This window comes from Gymnoscopelus braueri, assembly GCF_963280865.1.
Source record: "Gymnoscopelus braueri genome assembly, chromosome: 12".
In the NCBI taxonomy this organism is placed as follows: domain Eukaryota; kingdom Metazoa; phylum Chordata; class Actinopteri; order Myctophiformes; family Myctophidae; genus Gymnoscopelus; species Gymnoscopelus braueri.
The window spans coordinates 7,613,979-7,631,948 of NC_137614.1; the positions used below are offsets into that span (position 1 = coordinate 7,613,979).

Here is a 17,970-nt window from a genome sequence, read left to right on the forward strand (position 1 = left end):
ACATGACGTGTCAGCCTGTGTCTATGCCCATGTATGGACGAAAGGGGGACAGACTTTTATGGCTGGGGCCTAAGGACAAAGTGACCAAAACCAGTTTTTTGCCCATGTATGGAGAAAACAGGTACAAAACATGCCCATGTATGGACGAAAAGGGGACAGACTTTTATGGCTGGGGCCTAAGGACAAAGTGACCATGCCCATGTATGGAGAAAACAGGTACAAAGCCTCATGTAAGCCAGACCCCCTGGGTGCAGCAAAAAGAAAAAATATGTCAGGCGATGTATTGCTTGTAGCCGATGCATAATAGACCATAGGTATAGACATGATGCAGATTCCACCACTTTTTGCCCCCCTAGGCTATCAGTTGCATTTAGAGCTGAATTATTAGGTCCTTCAGAGTGTTTGCCAGTGTCGCCCTAGGCTGCCCTAGTGCGTCTGATATCTGGTCTAGAGGGGCGGGTTCAAAATCTCCGGAGGAAAAATCCGCGGGATCCCATTGGCAGGGCTGTGTTAATTTAAGAATGGGCCCCAAGCTAACCCCGATTTTTTGGGGCCTGTTATGTGCTAGCACATATTCACACCTCAGTCTATAGTCTTTCTTTGCTTATGTGTTACTAATGCTTATTTGTCCTGTGTAGTGTCTACCCTGCCTTGCTGGCTCTGCTGCCCTGGTCTGGCTAGACACCTGTCACTCACCTGGGAGTGCCCTGGCTGCCCCTCCCTTTTCCCAGCTGTGCTTCATGTGTGATTAGGGCCAGGTCTATAAAGCAGGAGCTGTAGCTAGCTCTCATTATCTCCCCAGCACCCCAGCAGAGCACACCTGTGCATTTGATCCCTTGTATTTGCTTATTTGTAGTTATTTATTTCAGTTCCAATGGGCTGGTTGTAAGTATTGTTTGTTATGATTTTCGGTTTCTGGTTAGTTTAGCTTATTGTATGTTTTGGTAGTTTATGGGAGTCTGGTGAGACGACGGGCACATATTGCCTTGGCTCACCAGACTCCCCACTTTTTAGTTTGGCCAGCCCATTAATACTTTTGTTTGGTTAGGACATGTATTTAGATCTTTGGATTAGGTTCATTTCTAATGCTACCCTCCTGGTATATTTATCATTCTGGTTCTCAAGAATAAACATCATTGACCTTGTTTATCTGAATGTACAATAAATGTTAATGCAAATTAGACCTGATTTGTGTCCTGCTATTATGTTATGGTCGCTGGTGTTCGAGCCAAGTGTAGTGGCCATAACAGGGCCCCCCCACCTCGCTACATATAAGGTAAAATATAAGGTGCTTATCCGCTTGCCCCAAATGTTAACTAGGTGTCCGGAGTATTTGTACAATGTATTAGTCAATATTTTTCAATAAAGAAGTGTTTTAATGGCTTCATTGGGTGATGATGGGATATGTTGTGTGCAGTGTTGAGCAATATTACTCTATTAGATAAGTAATATGTTACTAATGACTTATCTTTCTAAAAAGCAATAATGGTAAATGGACTGCATTTATAAAGCGTTTTTCTTCAAAGTGCTTTACATTACAATGTTATTCACACACACACACACACACACACACACACACACACACACACACACACACACACACACACACACACACACACACACACACACACACAGGTTTTGCAGGGAGGACAACCACAGCATGTCCCACCGAGAGGAATGCTGGGAAACGGAGTTCTTTTCCCTGCTTTGTCAATGGACTCAGGTCGTCGTTTACACAGTTTTCCTTTGTGGGGAAGGCTTGTAAACAGAGAAAATGTTCTCCCTGTTTATCACACCATGGCGCCAGCACAGGACTTCTGCCTCACCCCTCCCCCACCCCCCTCCCCCACTGCCCTGCTGCAATCACAAAGCCCCCACCCCCTCCCCCGATCACACCTCCACCCCCCCCCCCAACCTCCAACCACCCCCAACACTCTGGCAGTCCCCCCTGCAGAGACCATGAAACCAGCTGATCAGGTTTTAACCCAAACCCCCCTACCCCCCCCCCCCCCCGCCCATCAGCGACTCCGGGTACACTGGTGGCCAATCACAGCGCAGGATTTGGTGTGCAAATATCCAAACCTCACATATAGGGGCGGTTTCACCGCCCAAAAAATATCACGAGGGTAGGCCCCACTTCTCAGACCATCATTGACCTAATTTTGACATCGGACCAGTCAAAGATTCCTTTAAGTGGGGTCATTGAGTGCAGCCTAAGCGACCATAACATCATTTTCTGCACGCGTAAGATTCACAGATCTGTAGTTGATTGTCATAGCACGGTCAGCTGCAGAGCTGTGAAAAATTACTCATCAGAAGCTCTCACAACAGCTCTTGAGAAAATGGATTGGTCAAATGTACTCAGTGGCTCCTCGGCTGAGGAGTCTTGGACTGGTTTCAAAACTGCTTTTGTTTCTGCTTTTCCTCCTCCTCATGTCAAAGCAAGGCCCCACCTCCTCCTCATGTCAAAGCAAGACCCCACCTCCTCCTCATGTCAAAGTAAAGCCCCACCTCCTCCTCATGTCAAAGCAAGGCCCCACCTCCTCCTCATGTCAAAGCAAGACCCCACCTCCTCCTCATGTCAAAGTAAAGCCCCACCTCCTCCTCATGTCAAAGCAAGACCCCACCTCCTCCTCATGTCAAAGCAAGGCCCCACCTCCTCCTCATGTCAAAGTAAAGCCCCGCCTCCTCCTCATGTCAAAGCAAGGCCCCACCTCCTCCTCATGTCAAAGCAAGACCCCACCTCCTCCTCATGTCAAAGCAAGACCCCACCTCCTCCTCATGTCAAAGCAAGGCCCCACCTCCTCCTCATGTCAAAGTAAAGCCCCGCCTCCTCCTCATGTCAAAGCAAGGCCCCACCTCCTCCTCATGTCAAAGTAAGGCCCCACCTCCTCCTTATGTCAAAGCAAGGCCCCACCTCCCCCTCATGTCAAAGCAAGGCCCCACCTCCTCCTCATGTCAAAGTAAGGCCCCACCTCCTCCTTATGTCAAAGCAAGGCCCCACCTCCCCCTCATGTCAAAGCAAGGCCCCACCTCCTCCTTATGTCAACAGAAATATGAATGTATCACCTCTGTCTAATTCATTATTAAACTATGATAATAATGGTTTACCCAACAACGTACAATAAAATATTAGACATTTCAGATTATAAAAGCAATAAAAGTCTTTCATTTCATTAAGTGTGAGTGGAGGACCAACATCTCATGATATAAGGTGTATTGACATTAAAGTAGTTTCATTTGTTGTTTGCAGTGTTGGGCAATATTACTCTATTAGATAAGTAATATATTACTTATTATTACTTATTACTTATCATTCCTTCTAAAAAGCAATAATGATAAATGGATTGTATTTATAAAGTGCTTTTCTCCAAATCACTTTACAATACAATGTGCTTCACATTCACTCACACATTTACACACACACACACACACACACACACACACACACACACACACACACACACACACACACCGATGGCGGAGGAAACCATGCAAGGCACCAACCTGCTCATAGGGAGCAGTTTAGGGGTTCAGTGTCTTGCTCAAGGACACTTTGACACTTAGCCAGGAGGAGCCGGGAATCGAACTGGAACCTTTGGATCCGCTCTACCTCCTGAGCCACTGCCGCCCACAATAATAAAAGAGCCACATACGGAGGAACACAGACTTGCACATACTTTATGCATCATAACTTTGTGTGATGGCGGATGCTTGAAAAGAACAGATCTACAAGCTAATATCCTGTACCATCGCACAGTTTTGATAGCTTGAAAATCTGTTTTTCTCTTTGTTACAACCTTCTACTCTGATGTTTAAATGCTCTGCTCCACAGATCTGCAGCTGACTGCTGGACACAGACAGACACACCACAGCACCGGCTCATAGACAATGATACAGAGAAGAGAGAACGCTTTTATCTCGATCAGAAACAAAAACAAATCACATTCATTTGAAAGAGTAATGCAGCGTTACTTGGATCAGTAATGTGTAATAATATTACTGTTTAGGCTGCTATAATATGTTACACTACTTGTTACTGGGTAAAGTAATAATATGAACGGTAATATATTACTAAGTTACATGTTATTGCCCAACACTGGCTGTGTGTTTCTACAGACTAAAGGTAAACAGTGTAAACAGACCAGACAGTTGAATCAGTTTATTGAACACATCTATTCACCTTCAGTTGTAGAGACTCCCCTCGTTGTAGAAGTTGTTGGTGGGTCAGTGTCTGTAGCTTCATGCTGCTCTGATGTTACAACTATTGTGTCAGAAAAGACAACAGACTTGTATAAGAAACCTGCTGTTACCTGGCAGTAATTACATTAAATTAAATGTATTATGTTTGTGTTTTAGTAATGTAATTGACTGTTGTCTACAGACAGTTCATCTGCAGCAGGAAAGATAACCAGGTGCTCATGTGTGTGCGTGTGCGTGCGCGCGCGCGCGCGCGCGCGCGCGTGCGTGTGCGTGTGTGTGTGTGTGTGCGCGTGTGTGCGTGCGTGCGTGTGCGTGGATGATGGATGGGTATTAATGAATTGCACCTGCTGTTTATATCCAATTACAACATAGGAGTGTTTCAGTAGGTTTATCTTGTAAACCTACTGTATGCAGCCTCTCTTCACCTACCTTGGGATATGTCTGGAAACCTCTCCACTAGATCATTCCTGTGGATGTTCTTCAGAACATTCACCACGATCCTCTGAGCTGCATCACTGGAGTAGTGCCTCACCATCAGACGAGCGATGGTCCTCTTGCCCTCCTCCTTCGGGGTTCTCTGTGGGATTGGAGCCAGGCCTTCAAGGACATCAGGGTGTCGCAAATGTAACTTGAACGTCTCGAACTCCAAGTCTCCCAGCTCATCCAGAGTTTTCAAGATGTGTTTCTCAAGTGGCTCAATGGTTGAGTCCTGGTACAAACAGAGGATGATAACATCTCAGCTTCATTCTCTTCATGTGTTGGTTGTGAAGAAACACAAGCTTAACCATGCTTTATATAAATTAGTGAATACACATTAATGTACAATTATACACGCAATGTTTCTAAAACATATTAGGATTAATTATTTACATATAGGCACATGTAGGTCAGTGAAAGCAGTATTAGGGGCCTTGTCCACAGAGAATGAAGAAAATCCATGTTTACATTGTTTCAGTTATTCTATTTGTGAATAGCTATCAGCTATTTGTGCTAATATCAAAAATTAAAAGCACAAAATAATACACAATAATGCACAATAAAAAAAGAAATAAATCACACCCTGTGTGAGGTGAGTGGTGCCTTTGATGAGTTAATTTCATTAAGCTATATGAACTAGAGGAACAATGTTAAATCCCTCTCCATTCATTTCATTAAGCTATATGAACTAGAGGAACAATGTTAAATCCCTCTCCATTCATTTCATTAAGCTATATGAACTAGAGGAACAATGTTAAATCCCTCTTCATTCATTTCAAGGCTGCTCAACAGGAACACAGAGGGGGCGGGGCTTAAGCAATTACAACCTTTCCCTATTGGCCGTCTAAGAGCACCTACTAAGTTTGGAAAGTTTAGCATGCTGGGAACTGGAGTTATGGCTGTTTAAAGACCAGCCAATAGGAACACAGAGGGGAGTGTGTGTGTGTGTGTGTGTGTGTGTGTGTGTATGTGTATGTGTATGTGTATGTGTATGTGTGTGTGTGTGCGTGTGCGTGTGCGTGTGCGTGCGCGTGCGCGTGCGCGTGCGTGTGCGTGGGTGCATGTTCTTAAGTGACGCATGTTAGTGTTTAATTAAGGTAACTGGTTGCATCTTTGTATTATAGTATTTTTACTAAAATAAAAACTTCTACAACATAGCTGCCCGGGCACCTAGGCTGTGGAACGCACTGTCGGTGCAGCTAAGGTTAGCACCATCCATGCCTCTGTTTAAGTCACTTCTGAAAACCTACCTCTACACTAAGTGTTTTTCCTAATTGTTTTTATATGATTGCATATACACTGTAATGTTGTTTTTCTAATTTCATGTTTTGTTTTGCTTTGCTGTCTGTTGTTTTTAACACATTGAGTGCCAAAAACGGTCCAGACCGTTTTTCACCCAATTTTATTTTTTTATACGTGGGGCCCACGTGGGGCGCTCTAACGAAACTTTGGATCATCCAAGGAGTCTCTGAGAAGGAGAGGCCGGATGTGGATCCATGTCAAAAATCCTTCCGGTCGGCCTCTCCAATGTTAACTCCTTGACTAAAAGCTTAATATCTCCATTTCTTTTTAACGTGGTGGAAGCGAGCCGTTTTCGATCGCCGATCACTCTGCAATGGAGGATCGCGTTAGAAATATTATTGTTCCAGGCGTTAGTCGGGACTCTCCGCCATCTCGCATGCACGCTTGATTACATGCACTTCCGCGTCGGGGCTTCTACAGCACGAAACGTATCAACGTAAGTGGATGGAAGAAATGCAGGCACTGAACGTATAATATTTTAATAAACCTCTGGTACCCGATGTGTTAATCTTGCTCTGTGCAGCACTTTGGAACTTTGTATGGAAAGGTGCTTGTGATGCCCCATATATTAGTCTGGGTGGTTGTGGGTGTGATGCTTTGCACTAACTCTTGCCCTATAGGGGAGCAGGGTGGGGCTGATTGCTCATTGGAAAGCACCTGGGCCCGGTGCCTCCAGGAGGCTATAAAAGCCCCACCCTGGCCAGTCTCTAGGAGAAGCCTGAGAGAAGCAGACCTGTCTCCACCAGCTCCAACTCCTATTCTCCATGCCCTTATCATTATGATTATGTTCTTCCTTTCCATCCACACACCTCGCACCACACCATGCTCCACACATCCATATCTACACTACTGATTACTGACTTCACACCCCATAGGATCCTTATGTTCTGTTCATCCGATGGGGTCGATGTCCTCTTGGGGAATATGCATGCGGGTGGCCTCGTATGGGCTAAGGTGCCGCCAGCACCATTGGTGAGTCTAGTTCCGATTGTAGCCAGTGATCCAGACGAGAGCGAGCGGGATTTTCCGCAGGTATTTGCAGCAGCAGCTGTGACACGCGCCGGCGCTCGTGAAATTGAGCGTGACAAAGTTGAAAATTCTGATGCCGGTTTTGCGTTATCTGATGTGCCCATTTCTGTTTCCCAGACAGAGCTTGTTGCGGCGCAGCAGTCCGATCCGTCCATCAGAGGCCTCTTTGAGGAAGTTCTGACAGGTAGTGAGGTGGAGGATAGCGCAAATGGGTATTGCCTTGATAATGGGTTGCTAGTGAGGAAGTGGGTGCCATGTGGGGAACTTGGGGCGGGGGAACCAGTGTTCCAGGTGGTAGTTCCAGCTAAATACAGGGATTTAGTGTTGAAACTTTCACATGACCAGTCAGGGCATTTGGGTGTCAAGAAAACATATTATCGGATTTTGCAGTATTTTTTTTGGCCCAAGTTGAGAAAGGATGTGGCTGCATACATTAAAACGTGTCACACATGCCAGATGACTGGTAAGCCCAATCAGGTAATTAAGCCTGCCCCATTGCACCCCATACCAGCTATAGGGCAGCCATTTGAGCACATCATTATCGATTGTGTCAGGCCTCTGCCTCCCTCTAGGTCTGGCGCCAAGTACCTGTTAACAGTTATGTGCCAGGCGACCAGGTATCCAGCTGCCTATCCACTACGGTCAATAACGACTAGGGCTGTGGTTAAAGCTCTCTCGCAGTTCATGTAAATATCTGGTATTGCTCGGGTTCTGCAGAGCGACCAGGGATCCAACTTCTCCTCCCACATGTTTGCTCAGGTTCTGAAGCAGCTCCGGGTGAAACACTCTCAATCATCAGCGTACCATGCTCAAAGTCAGGGGGCGCTAGAGCGGTTTCACCAGACCTTAAAATCCTTAATGCGGGCTTATTGCACGGAGTTGGGCAAAGATTGGGGGGAGGGCTTGCCCTGGTTACTTCTGGCTGCTCGGGAGGTGGTGCAAGAAAGTACTGGGTTTAGTCCTAATCAGTTGGTTTTTGGTCATTTAGTTCGTGGTCCACTTGCACTGCTTCATGACAACTTTAAGGCTCCTGACCCTCCCAAAAATCTAATTGACTTTGTCAATGGGTTCAGGCAGCAGTTGTATGTGGCAGGTACAATGGCTAAAGAGAATCTAGCAAAGGCTCAAGTGAAAATGAAGCGCTCCTATGATCGGCGGGCTGAACGTCGGGAATTCAGTCTGGGCGATCAGGTGCTGGCTTTGTTGCCAATTGTGACCTCGCCTTTCCAAGCAAAGTTTACAGGTCCACACACTGGTTGAGAAAATTTCAGAGGAAAACTATGTCATTTCAACTCCAAACCTTCGTAAAGCTACTCAATTGTGTCACGTAAATCTGTTAAAACCATATTATGGCCAAGAGTCTGGGGAGATTCTACCTGTGTGTTTGGCAGCGGGCGTGGGTCCTACCTCTCAGTCGGTGGCAGTGGCTGAGGGCGAGGACACCAACACATTTGACGAGACATTGGTGTATGGGCGCTTGAAAAACACAGAGTCCCTTAGTAAGTTAGACAACCTGTTGTGTCATCTCCCCAAGGCTCGGCTTTCAGAGTTGGCTAGGTTGATTGGTAACTTCCCAGGTTTATTTGGTGATACACCATCACAAACACATCTTATCGAACATGACATTGAGTTGATTGATCCAAAACCCATTCGGCAGCGTTTTTATCGGGTCTCTGCAGACAAACGCCGGGTGTTGGATGCAGAGGTCCGGTATATGTTGGAGAATGGGCCGGTGACGTTCCAACGCCTTATGAATAGGGTTGTTGGTGACCTCGAAGGCTGTGCCGTTTATTTGGACGACGTGGTCGTGTATAGTGATACCCGGGAGAGTCACATTGCACGGATCCACTCGCTCTTTCAGCGTTTGGCTGATGCGCAGTTAACGGTCAATCTTGCAAAATGTGAATTTGCACGTTCGGTCACGTACCTTGGTCGTGTGGTCGGCCAGGGGGAGGTCCGTCCTGTGCACGCAAAAGTGATTGCTGTGGAGAATTATCCTCCCGCTACTAAGAAAGATCTTATGCGATTCTTAGGGTTAATAGGATACTATAGAAGTTTCTGCCGAAAATGTTCTTCTGTTGTCTGTCCTCTGACTGACCTTCTCAAGGACAAGGTGAAGTTTGTCTGGTCCTCCCAGTGTCAGCAGGCGTTCCAAAATGCTAAGATCTTGCTGTGCTCTGCCCCAGTGTTGGCAGCTCCTCGCATGGACCAACAGTTCAAGTTGCAGGTCGATGCAAGTCATGTTGGGGCAGGTGCAGTATTGTTGCAGGCTGACGGTGGGGGGCTGGACAGACCAGTCAGTTTCTTTTCTAAAAAGTTTAATAAGCACCAGCTTAATTACTCTGTTATTGAAAAGGAAGCATTGGCACTGGTGTGGGCTTTGGTGCATTTCCGTGTGTATGTGTATGTGGGATCTGGGGTGCCTGTTATTGTCGATACAGATCACAACCCACTTACATTCCTTAGCTCTCTTAAATGTCCAAACCAAAGACTTATTAGGTGGACTTTGTTGTTCCAGTCATTTTCTCTGGACATCAGGCACATTAAAGGGAAAGATAATGTGGTGGCAGATGCACTGTCTCGTGCTCCTGTGTAAATGTCTGTCTAATCCTTGATATCTTTGTTTTTCTAGAGCCTGGCGTTGTGGTCCCTGGCCTGTCCTGCTCCTTGACAGCCCTATTGCTAGCTGAAACACCAGGATCCAGCTGTTGAGGGGGGAGGAGAGTCCAGGGGTGTTTAACACTACTGATTACTGACTTCACACCCCATAGGATCCTTATGTTCTGTTCATACCTCCTTAGTTTGTTGTTATTAGGGTTTTGTTTAATAAATATGTATTTACTTTATACCTTCAACCTGGTCTCCTCCCTAATGTTTGTCACGGCCTAGAGCCAAGCTGTGACTGCTATACAAATAAAATGCATTATCATTATCATAGCTGTCTGTCTGTAAACCATACAACATAGCTGTCTGTCTGTCTCTAAACCATACAACATAGCTGTCTGTCTGTCTCTAAACCATACAACATAGCTGTCTGTCTGTCTCTAAACCATACAACATAGCTGTCTGTCTGTCTCTAAACCATACAACATAGCTGTCTGTCTCTAAACCATACAATATAGCTGTCTGTCTCTAAACCATACAACATAGCTGTCTGTCTCTAAACCATACAACATAGCTGTCTGTCTCTAAACCATACAACATAGCTGACTGTCTCTCTCTAAACCATACAACATAGCTGTATGTCTGTCTCTAAACCATACAACATAGCTGTCTGTCTGTCTCTAAACCATACAACATAGCTGTATGTCTATCTCTAAACCATACAACATAGCTGTCTGTCTCTAAACCATACAACATAGCTGTCTGTCTGTCTGTCTCTAAACCATACAACATAGCTGTCTGTCTGTCTGTCTCTAAACCATACAACATAGCTGTTTGTCTGTCTCTAAACCATACAACATAGCTGTATGTCTGTCTCTAAACCATACAACATAATAATAATAATAATAATAATAAACTTTATTTGTATAGCACCTTTCATGACATGAAATGCAGCTCAAAGTGCTTTACAGAGCAATAATACAATTACAGTTAGAACCAATTTAACAATAAAGCAAACAAAAATAAAATAAAATAAAATAAAAGCAAAGGCATAAAACAACATTAAAATAGGCAATACAGTGAGGAATTAAAAATCAACCAAAGAATCAGCTAAAAGCAAGAGTGAAGTAATAGGTCTTGAGCTGTGCCTTAAGGCTATCGACAGAGGCTGCCTGTCTTAAGTGTAATGGGAGTTTATTCCACACTGTCGGTCCGTAAAAGCAGAATGCTGCTTCACCGTATTTTTTATATGTCATTGTAGGCACCTCGAGCTGTCTGTCTCTAAACCATACAACATAGCTGTCTGTCTGTCTCTAAACCATACAACATAGTTGTCTGTCTCTAAACCATACAACATAGCTGTCTCTCTCTAAACCATACAACATAGCTGTCTGTCTGTCTGTCTGTCTAAACCATACAACATAGCTGTCTGTCTCTAAACCATAGAACATAGCTGTCTGTCTCTAAACCATACAACATAGCTGTCTGTCTCTAAACCATACAACATAGCTGTATGTCTCTAAACCATACAACATAGCTGTCTGTCTCTAAACCATACAACATAGCTGTCTGTCTCTAAACCATATAACATAGCTGTCTGTCTCTAAACCATACAACATAGCTGTGTGTCTGTCTCTAAACCATACAACTTAGCTGTCTGTCTCTAAACCATACAACATAGCTGTATGTCTCTAAACCATACAACATAGCTGTATGTCTCTAAACCATACAACATAGCTGTCTGTCTCTAAACCATACAACATAGCTGTCTGTCTCTAAACCATACAACATAGCTGGTCTCACCACTGTCTTGTACACCTTTCCTTTCATTCTTACTGATGCTTTCCTATCACACATCACACCTGACACTTTTCTCCACCCGTTCCAACCTGCTTACACTTGTTTCTTCAACTCTTTTCCACACTCTCCACACGCTCTGGAATGTACTTAAAATCCTTCTTTACCTCTACTCCCTGTAACCTCACTGTTCCTCTTGGGTTCCTCTCATTCACACACATGTATTCTGTCTGGCTAACCTTCATTCCTCTCCTTTCCAGAGCATACTGTATCTCCACCTCTCTAGATGTTCCTCTACCTGCTCACTGCTCTCACTACAGATCACAATGTCATCAGCACTGATTAATAGAAAGATAATTGATAGCTGGTTTCTGGCCGACAGCAACGATATGCTTATCTGGTCCTTCCCCTATGACAGGTGAACACCTAAATGATTGATAGGTTGGAACAGTGCTGTGTGTGAGCACTGTGGACATGATATCCACACTGTGTGTGTGTGTGTGTGTGTGTGTGTGTGTGTGTGTGTGTGTGTGTGTGTGTGTGTGTGTGTGTGTGTGTGTGTGTGTGTGTGTGTGTGTTTGTGTGTGTGTGTGTGTGAGAGTACTTTGGTCATGATATGGAAAGTGCTCCTCAGCTCAAAAGGCGTTCTCTGTGGACAAGCCCCTCATAGTTTAAATACTGTTACTATATGAATGTAGAACATTGCATTAGATGGGACATTGTAGTGAATATTATACAATGGGTGTGAATAACACACCTGTTATCATATTGCATGCGTGTGACCTTAGTCAACCTTTAACATGTCTCTGAAAGCCCATGCACCTTCTCTTATTGTAAACGTAGTAGTGTACTAAATTTAGGGAACTTCAGAAAGTTTGCGTCCTCTCTTATCTTAGTCTAATCAATTAGTGTTGAGCAATTTGTGTAGAAACATTGACATGTTTGCAGAAGAACACGGTTATCTACAAGGACCAGATGTTCATCTTCCAGCGAAATCAACGGGGAGGCCATTTGCACCCTGCAACGCACAAGAGGCTTTAGCGCTTGTGCAAGAAGAAGAAGATGACCACGGCACATCCTGCTACCTTAACAGACAGGATGTCTGTGGGCCTGAGATGCTGCGTGTTCCGCTAACCACCTAACCATGAACTTTTGCACCCCTGATCACAATACACATATAGAGAGGCTTCCTTGATTGTAATCAGTTTAAACCGTCCATTTGAGACCGCCTCAATTGGGATGTTCCACATTGAACTTGTATGTATACATACGACTGTCTGTCTTTCAATAAATTAGAACATGTTAACCTTGGACGCTTGTTTGAGACTTAATGTGTTCCCGATCGATCGCTCCTCTTCTTTGCTGCTACAACTGAGACATCACCTGGTATTTTCCTATGAACTTCTCTCATCCACATCATCTGACCAGACTTTGAATGACCTAGAGAAAGAAAATCGCTACAACTTGGAGTCAGAAAGCGGGATACGGTTTTTAAAGGTGAGTCATCCATTAAATGTATTAATTTATATTTAATGCTGACTTCACCCGATTACCCACAAATGTTATTGTTGTAAAGCTATATACCCTTGTGCTTGGAGCATAATAGGATCAGCACGACACCTGGGGTGTGCGTGAAATCTCCTGTGTTGAGAGGAGATGCAAGGTACTTAAAGCTATAGGATAGCTTTGAAAAAAAATATCACAATTGTTTTGAGTGGGACTCATTAGTTATTGTGTGTCACCAGTGGACAGTGAGATTATACTGACGAGTATAACATAAGTAACTGTCGCAGTTGGTGAAGTGACCGCGGTATAGAAATAAAAAGGCCTAAATGATGTACCTGTGCTAAGAATAAAGAGTTTATTCAGTAGTATTGCGGCGACAATACAGGATCCTTGGTATATAGTTTTGATACATGGTTTTAATAATATAATTTTGAGCTTTGTTATATGGTCTTAATAATATAATTTTGGTATATAGTCTGACGAGATGTATGTGGTGAGTTAAGTAGGAGAACACTGTGATTGTTTTCTTTTTCCTTTCATATCTATCTATTTGGAGGTTGGAAAATGCCATTCTTTAACAAATTAAAGCGTGATAAACAGAGCAAGGCTGTTTGCTCTAAGGTGGTCATTCCCTTTTAAGACAATGATGAGGTTCCAAATGGAGCATTTAACTCATCTGTTGAGTATCTGTTGAGTAGGAGCAACCAATTAACTATGTAGAGAGACAAATTGGTACTTTTTACACAACTCCTTTGGTGAGTTGTAAGACTACTCCGTGTAAAACCACGGATACTGATTCTGACGACACGTTTGCTGTGACAAGTTATGCACTTCTGTATCCAGACTTAATAGATTTGTCTAAATCAGCTGACGAGAACACAAGCACCACTTACTTCATCTGTACTGCGCACAAAAAGAACTGGTAAAAGAGAGTATGACATATAGTTGACATAAATTAAATTATTCTTAAAATAGATAAGGCTATCGACCAATTTCGCAAGGCTAAATCCTCTTCTGAAATGAAGGAACAAATAGCCAAATTACAGGAGCAAAGGTCTCTGATAAACAGACAAACACAAACAAATGTGTAAAGATTACTAAATCTATGGACTTTTTCATATTACTAAAAATCATGTATATTGAGTATACGCTGAGGCAAAGGAGACAGACATCAGCCAGCCTGACATGCCCCTCCGTACAGACCGTAGCGAATACTTTTTTTAAATTTTTTGCACATTAATGACAGCTATGTTAAAACCACTTGCCTTCACACAAATGAATCAGATTTGCAGTGATGCCCCTACAAAATGTGAATGCTTTCATGAGCTACACTCGCAGAGTGTAAGTTTCACAATTTGACTGGAACAGACTGGCAGTACTATTTAGAACACATGTTTGCGGGCACTGCAGATTCTTATGAATCTGATGACGAGATGATAAAGTGGAAAGAGGATAGAGAGTTGAGGATAGAAAGTACAAATGGTCTGAGGACATAGATACATTTCTGTCGGTGTTGGATGTGTATTGCAGGAAAACTTTCAGAGAGAGTGTTGATTTTACCATGGCATTGAATGTTAAACAAACCGGCTGTGAACGAGTGATTGCATTCATTGAACGTTATGAGAAAGCTTGGCTGTTTGTTGATTTCACTCAGACTTAAGGAGTCTTATGGAGCTTTTGACACTGCTATTGGGGAGAATCTGACCAGGTAATGCGTAGACAAGTTTTGCTTTGTCGCCTAGTTGTTTGTCCAGACATGGCTCTGCTCATGGGCCCACAAGGGACATTTGTGGCTGCCTTTGACGACACTGTGTTGTCCGACAATTTGACGGCACCTGTATATCTCCTATTTCTTCTGCTATTGTAGCAATGTCAGTGCAGAGCGCTGACCACGGTTTGCACATACCTGGGCACTTTTGAGACGTGCCATTTGAGTTATGAGCAAAACATAAAGACCACACAGGCTCTATTAATTGCACTCCATATAAGGCTAAACACACATTACACATTACGCAAACCTTATCCTTTGACTAAGGAAAAGTGTGATGGAATTAGACCTGTCATTCAATCAATGCTTGACCAAGGCATCAGCGTGCCTACGTGTTCACCGTTCAACTCTCCTATTCATCCTTCTCAAACCAGGAGGTAGGGGTTATAGATTGAACGTTGACCTTCGTCATATTAATGATTTGATCGTGGCACTTCCTGCCTTTGTCCCAGATATTATTAACATATTAACATCTATTCCAGCCGATCACACCTATTTTAGCGTGCTTGATTTGTGTTCAGCTTTTCATTCAGTCCCTGTGGCTGCTGAAATGCAACCACTATTGGACTTTGAGTTCGAACGTCGACAGTATTGTTTCACACGGCTGGTCCAGGGCTTGATTGACAGTCCTGTGGCCTTTGCACACATGGTGCATGAAACCCTGGCTTATTTCGCACCACCTGAAGGCTGCCGTCTTATGTGAACATTATTTTACTCACTGCACTGGACAAAGACACTTGTGAACGTGGCTCTAAAATGCTCTTGCATCACTTGGCTTAGTATGGGCATAGGGTCTCCCTCTCAAAATTGCAGTCGGTCAGCTTTGTGCTGTCAAAGGGACAGAGAACTTTGGCTGCTGATCGTGTGTCAATGATTAAGCAGCTCCCACCCCAGAGGACTCAAAATCAAATGAGATCCTGGCTCGCCGTGGTCAACTACGTTCGACACTGGCTGCATGACTGCTCCTATCATGATAAAGTGTTGAGACAAAGTGACTGGTTATCCTCAGGATATTGTGTGGACCGAGCAGATGACAAAATCCTTAACTGCATTGAAACACTCTCTGTGCAGTCAGCCTGCGATTGGCTTGCTGAGATACGGAGAAACTTTTCATCTATACGTCAGCGAGACTGGTGTGAGGTCCTGGCGCAGGAATCTGGGTCTGGATTTCACCCTGTGGCATATCTGTCGACTTCATTCTCACCTATTGAGCTAGGGTTGCCCACCTGCATGCGCGGGGTGGTGGCCTGCTCTATGATGATACAATCAGCTGAGAAAATCATAATGACATGATTTTGCATGCTAATCACCAAGTGTTTATAATTTTTTTTTTTTCTTTACATTTTTTATCCCGCAATTTTTGTAACCCATTTTTTTTCACCCGGTGCCAATTTCCTAAGTGATCCTGGGCGCTACACCAGCCCTACACCAGCACTACACCAGTCCCCCACAGTAGGGAGGCCAGGGCCGAGCTCATGCTTCCTTCAATGCATGAGAGCCAACTGACCTTCTTGTCACCTGACAGGGAGGAGTTTCCCTGGTTGGACGTAGCGCGTGGAAGGAACACGTTATTCCAACCAGTTCCCTTCCCCTCCATCAGGCGCCCCGGCTGTCATGGGGGAGGCGGTATAGCGACCAGGATTACTACATGTTTTTGTGAGGGTATTAACTACCCTAGGAGACACGGGGAGAACATGCAAACTCCACACAGAGTAAGCCCTTTCGCCAGCCCCACCTAGGGTATGGGCGCTGATGACGCGGAGGAGAAGACACACCCACAGCGTCCCCGGCGGGAATCGAACCCAGGACCTTCTAGCTGTGAGGCGACAGCGCTATCGACTGCGCCACCGTGCCTCCAGTGTTTATAATTCTTAACAAGGTTAGCTCACAACACAAACACAACACCACATAACTGCTTAGAACAGTTAGCCAAGACAACGGGTGCGCGCACAGACATTTCAACTGTCCTATTTGATGAAGGTGATTTCCTATTTGTTGATGGTCCATGCTTGAAACCTGCTGACGGTGTGTACAAGTGTGGTTATGCCATTGTTAAGCTGCCTGACACCGTTAATGAGTGCTACAAATTGCCATATATGTCGGCACAGAAGGCTGAGTTAATGGTTTTAATTTGCGCTTGTGAGCTCTCTGAAGGGAGGTTGTCACAGTCTCTATATAGATTCTAAGTATGTCTATTCTGTGTTGGTGGATTTTTGCAGGCTCTGGTTTTTGCAGCGAAGACAAGACTTTGTTTCGGCAGATGGGAAGCCCATTGCACATAAGCACTTGATCTGCCGCACAATTACCGTTGCACCTGGCCAATGATGCCGATGAAAAGGGACGCATCTGCCTCCCTAGTGCATCATTACCTTTTGTTGTCCGCCATTTTCACGGTTGTTCACATGCCGGACAAACAGGGGTAGTAAATAGAATCTCTTAGATCTCTTATTTTTGAAAAATCGTGATTATTTGTGCAAATCTTTGAATATATATATATATATATATATATATATATATATATATATATATATATATATATATATATATATATATATAAATAAAGCGAAAATGTTTTGACTGGAATCCTTACTTGTGTCCCTGGAACACAATATTTTGGGATGAGGTTCCGTAGCCAAATACATATCATTTTGGGGGTCCTTGACATGAAAGTTTGAGCACCACTGATATAGCATGTGTTTAATTAAGGAACAATTTTGTGCATCTAAAATCAGCAGTACAACAAAATTGTATGGATAGTTTTATTTAAGGAAAGATTGGTGAAGGCGGGCCTGGAAACCGGCTTAAACTAGGTGGACAATTTGCCTACAGTGTTGGCTGAAATCAGAATGACCCTGAACAAAAAAACAACAACTAAACTCTCACCCTTTGAGGTGATCATGGGCAGGCCTTTTCCAACTCCATGGATTCATAAAACTAAACACCTTGGTCCATGTCTCACCGTAGACATGGACACCATTGTATCTGACTATACCGATGCTCTGATTAACAAACTGAATAGCGTTCATGGTAATGTCTCACTTTCTCTCCCTCTGCCGTCTAGTAGGTCAGTCTCACCCCCACAGGCCAGGTGATTTAGTACTGGTGAAGGAACTGAAAGAAGTCCCGGGTGAGCCGAGGTACAGTGAGCCGACTGAGGTCATCGCTGTCACTAGAACTGCTGTCCTTACAGCCCAGGAGCCTAGGTGGATCCACGCAACCCGTTTGAGGCGGGCACCAGGAAAAGAAAATGTTTATATATATAAAATGTCTAACTGTTATTCCCC

At 44.1% G+C, this 17,970-nt stretch overlaps 1 protein-coding gene across 1 annotated transcript in view; it reads right to left on the minus strand.

The window, feature by feature from the left end:
• The window catches only part of LOC308097450 (uncharacterized protein), a gene marked incomplete at its 5' end in the record, with an annotated part of 177,783 nt that overhangs the window by 121,196 nt on the left and 38,617 nt on the right, over positions 1-17,970 (minus strand). The window contains 2 exons of the mRNA XM_080445209.1: positions 4,184-4,264; positions 4,633-4,912. Coding sequence (XP_080301335.1) covers positions 4,184-4,264; positions 4,633-4,912 — 361 coding nt within the window. The remainder of the gene's footprint in view (positions 1-4,183; positions 4,265-4,632; positions 4,913-17,970) is intronic.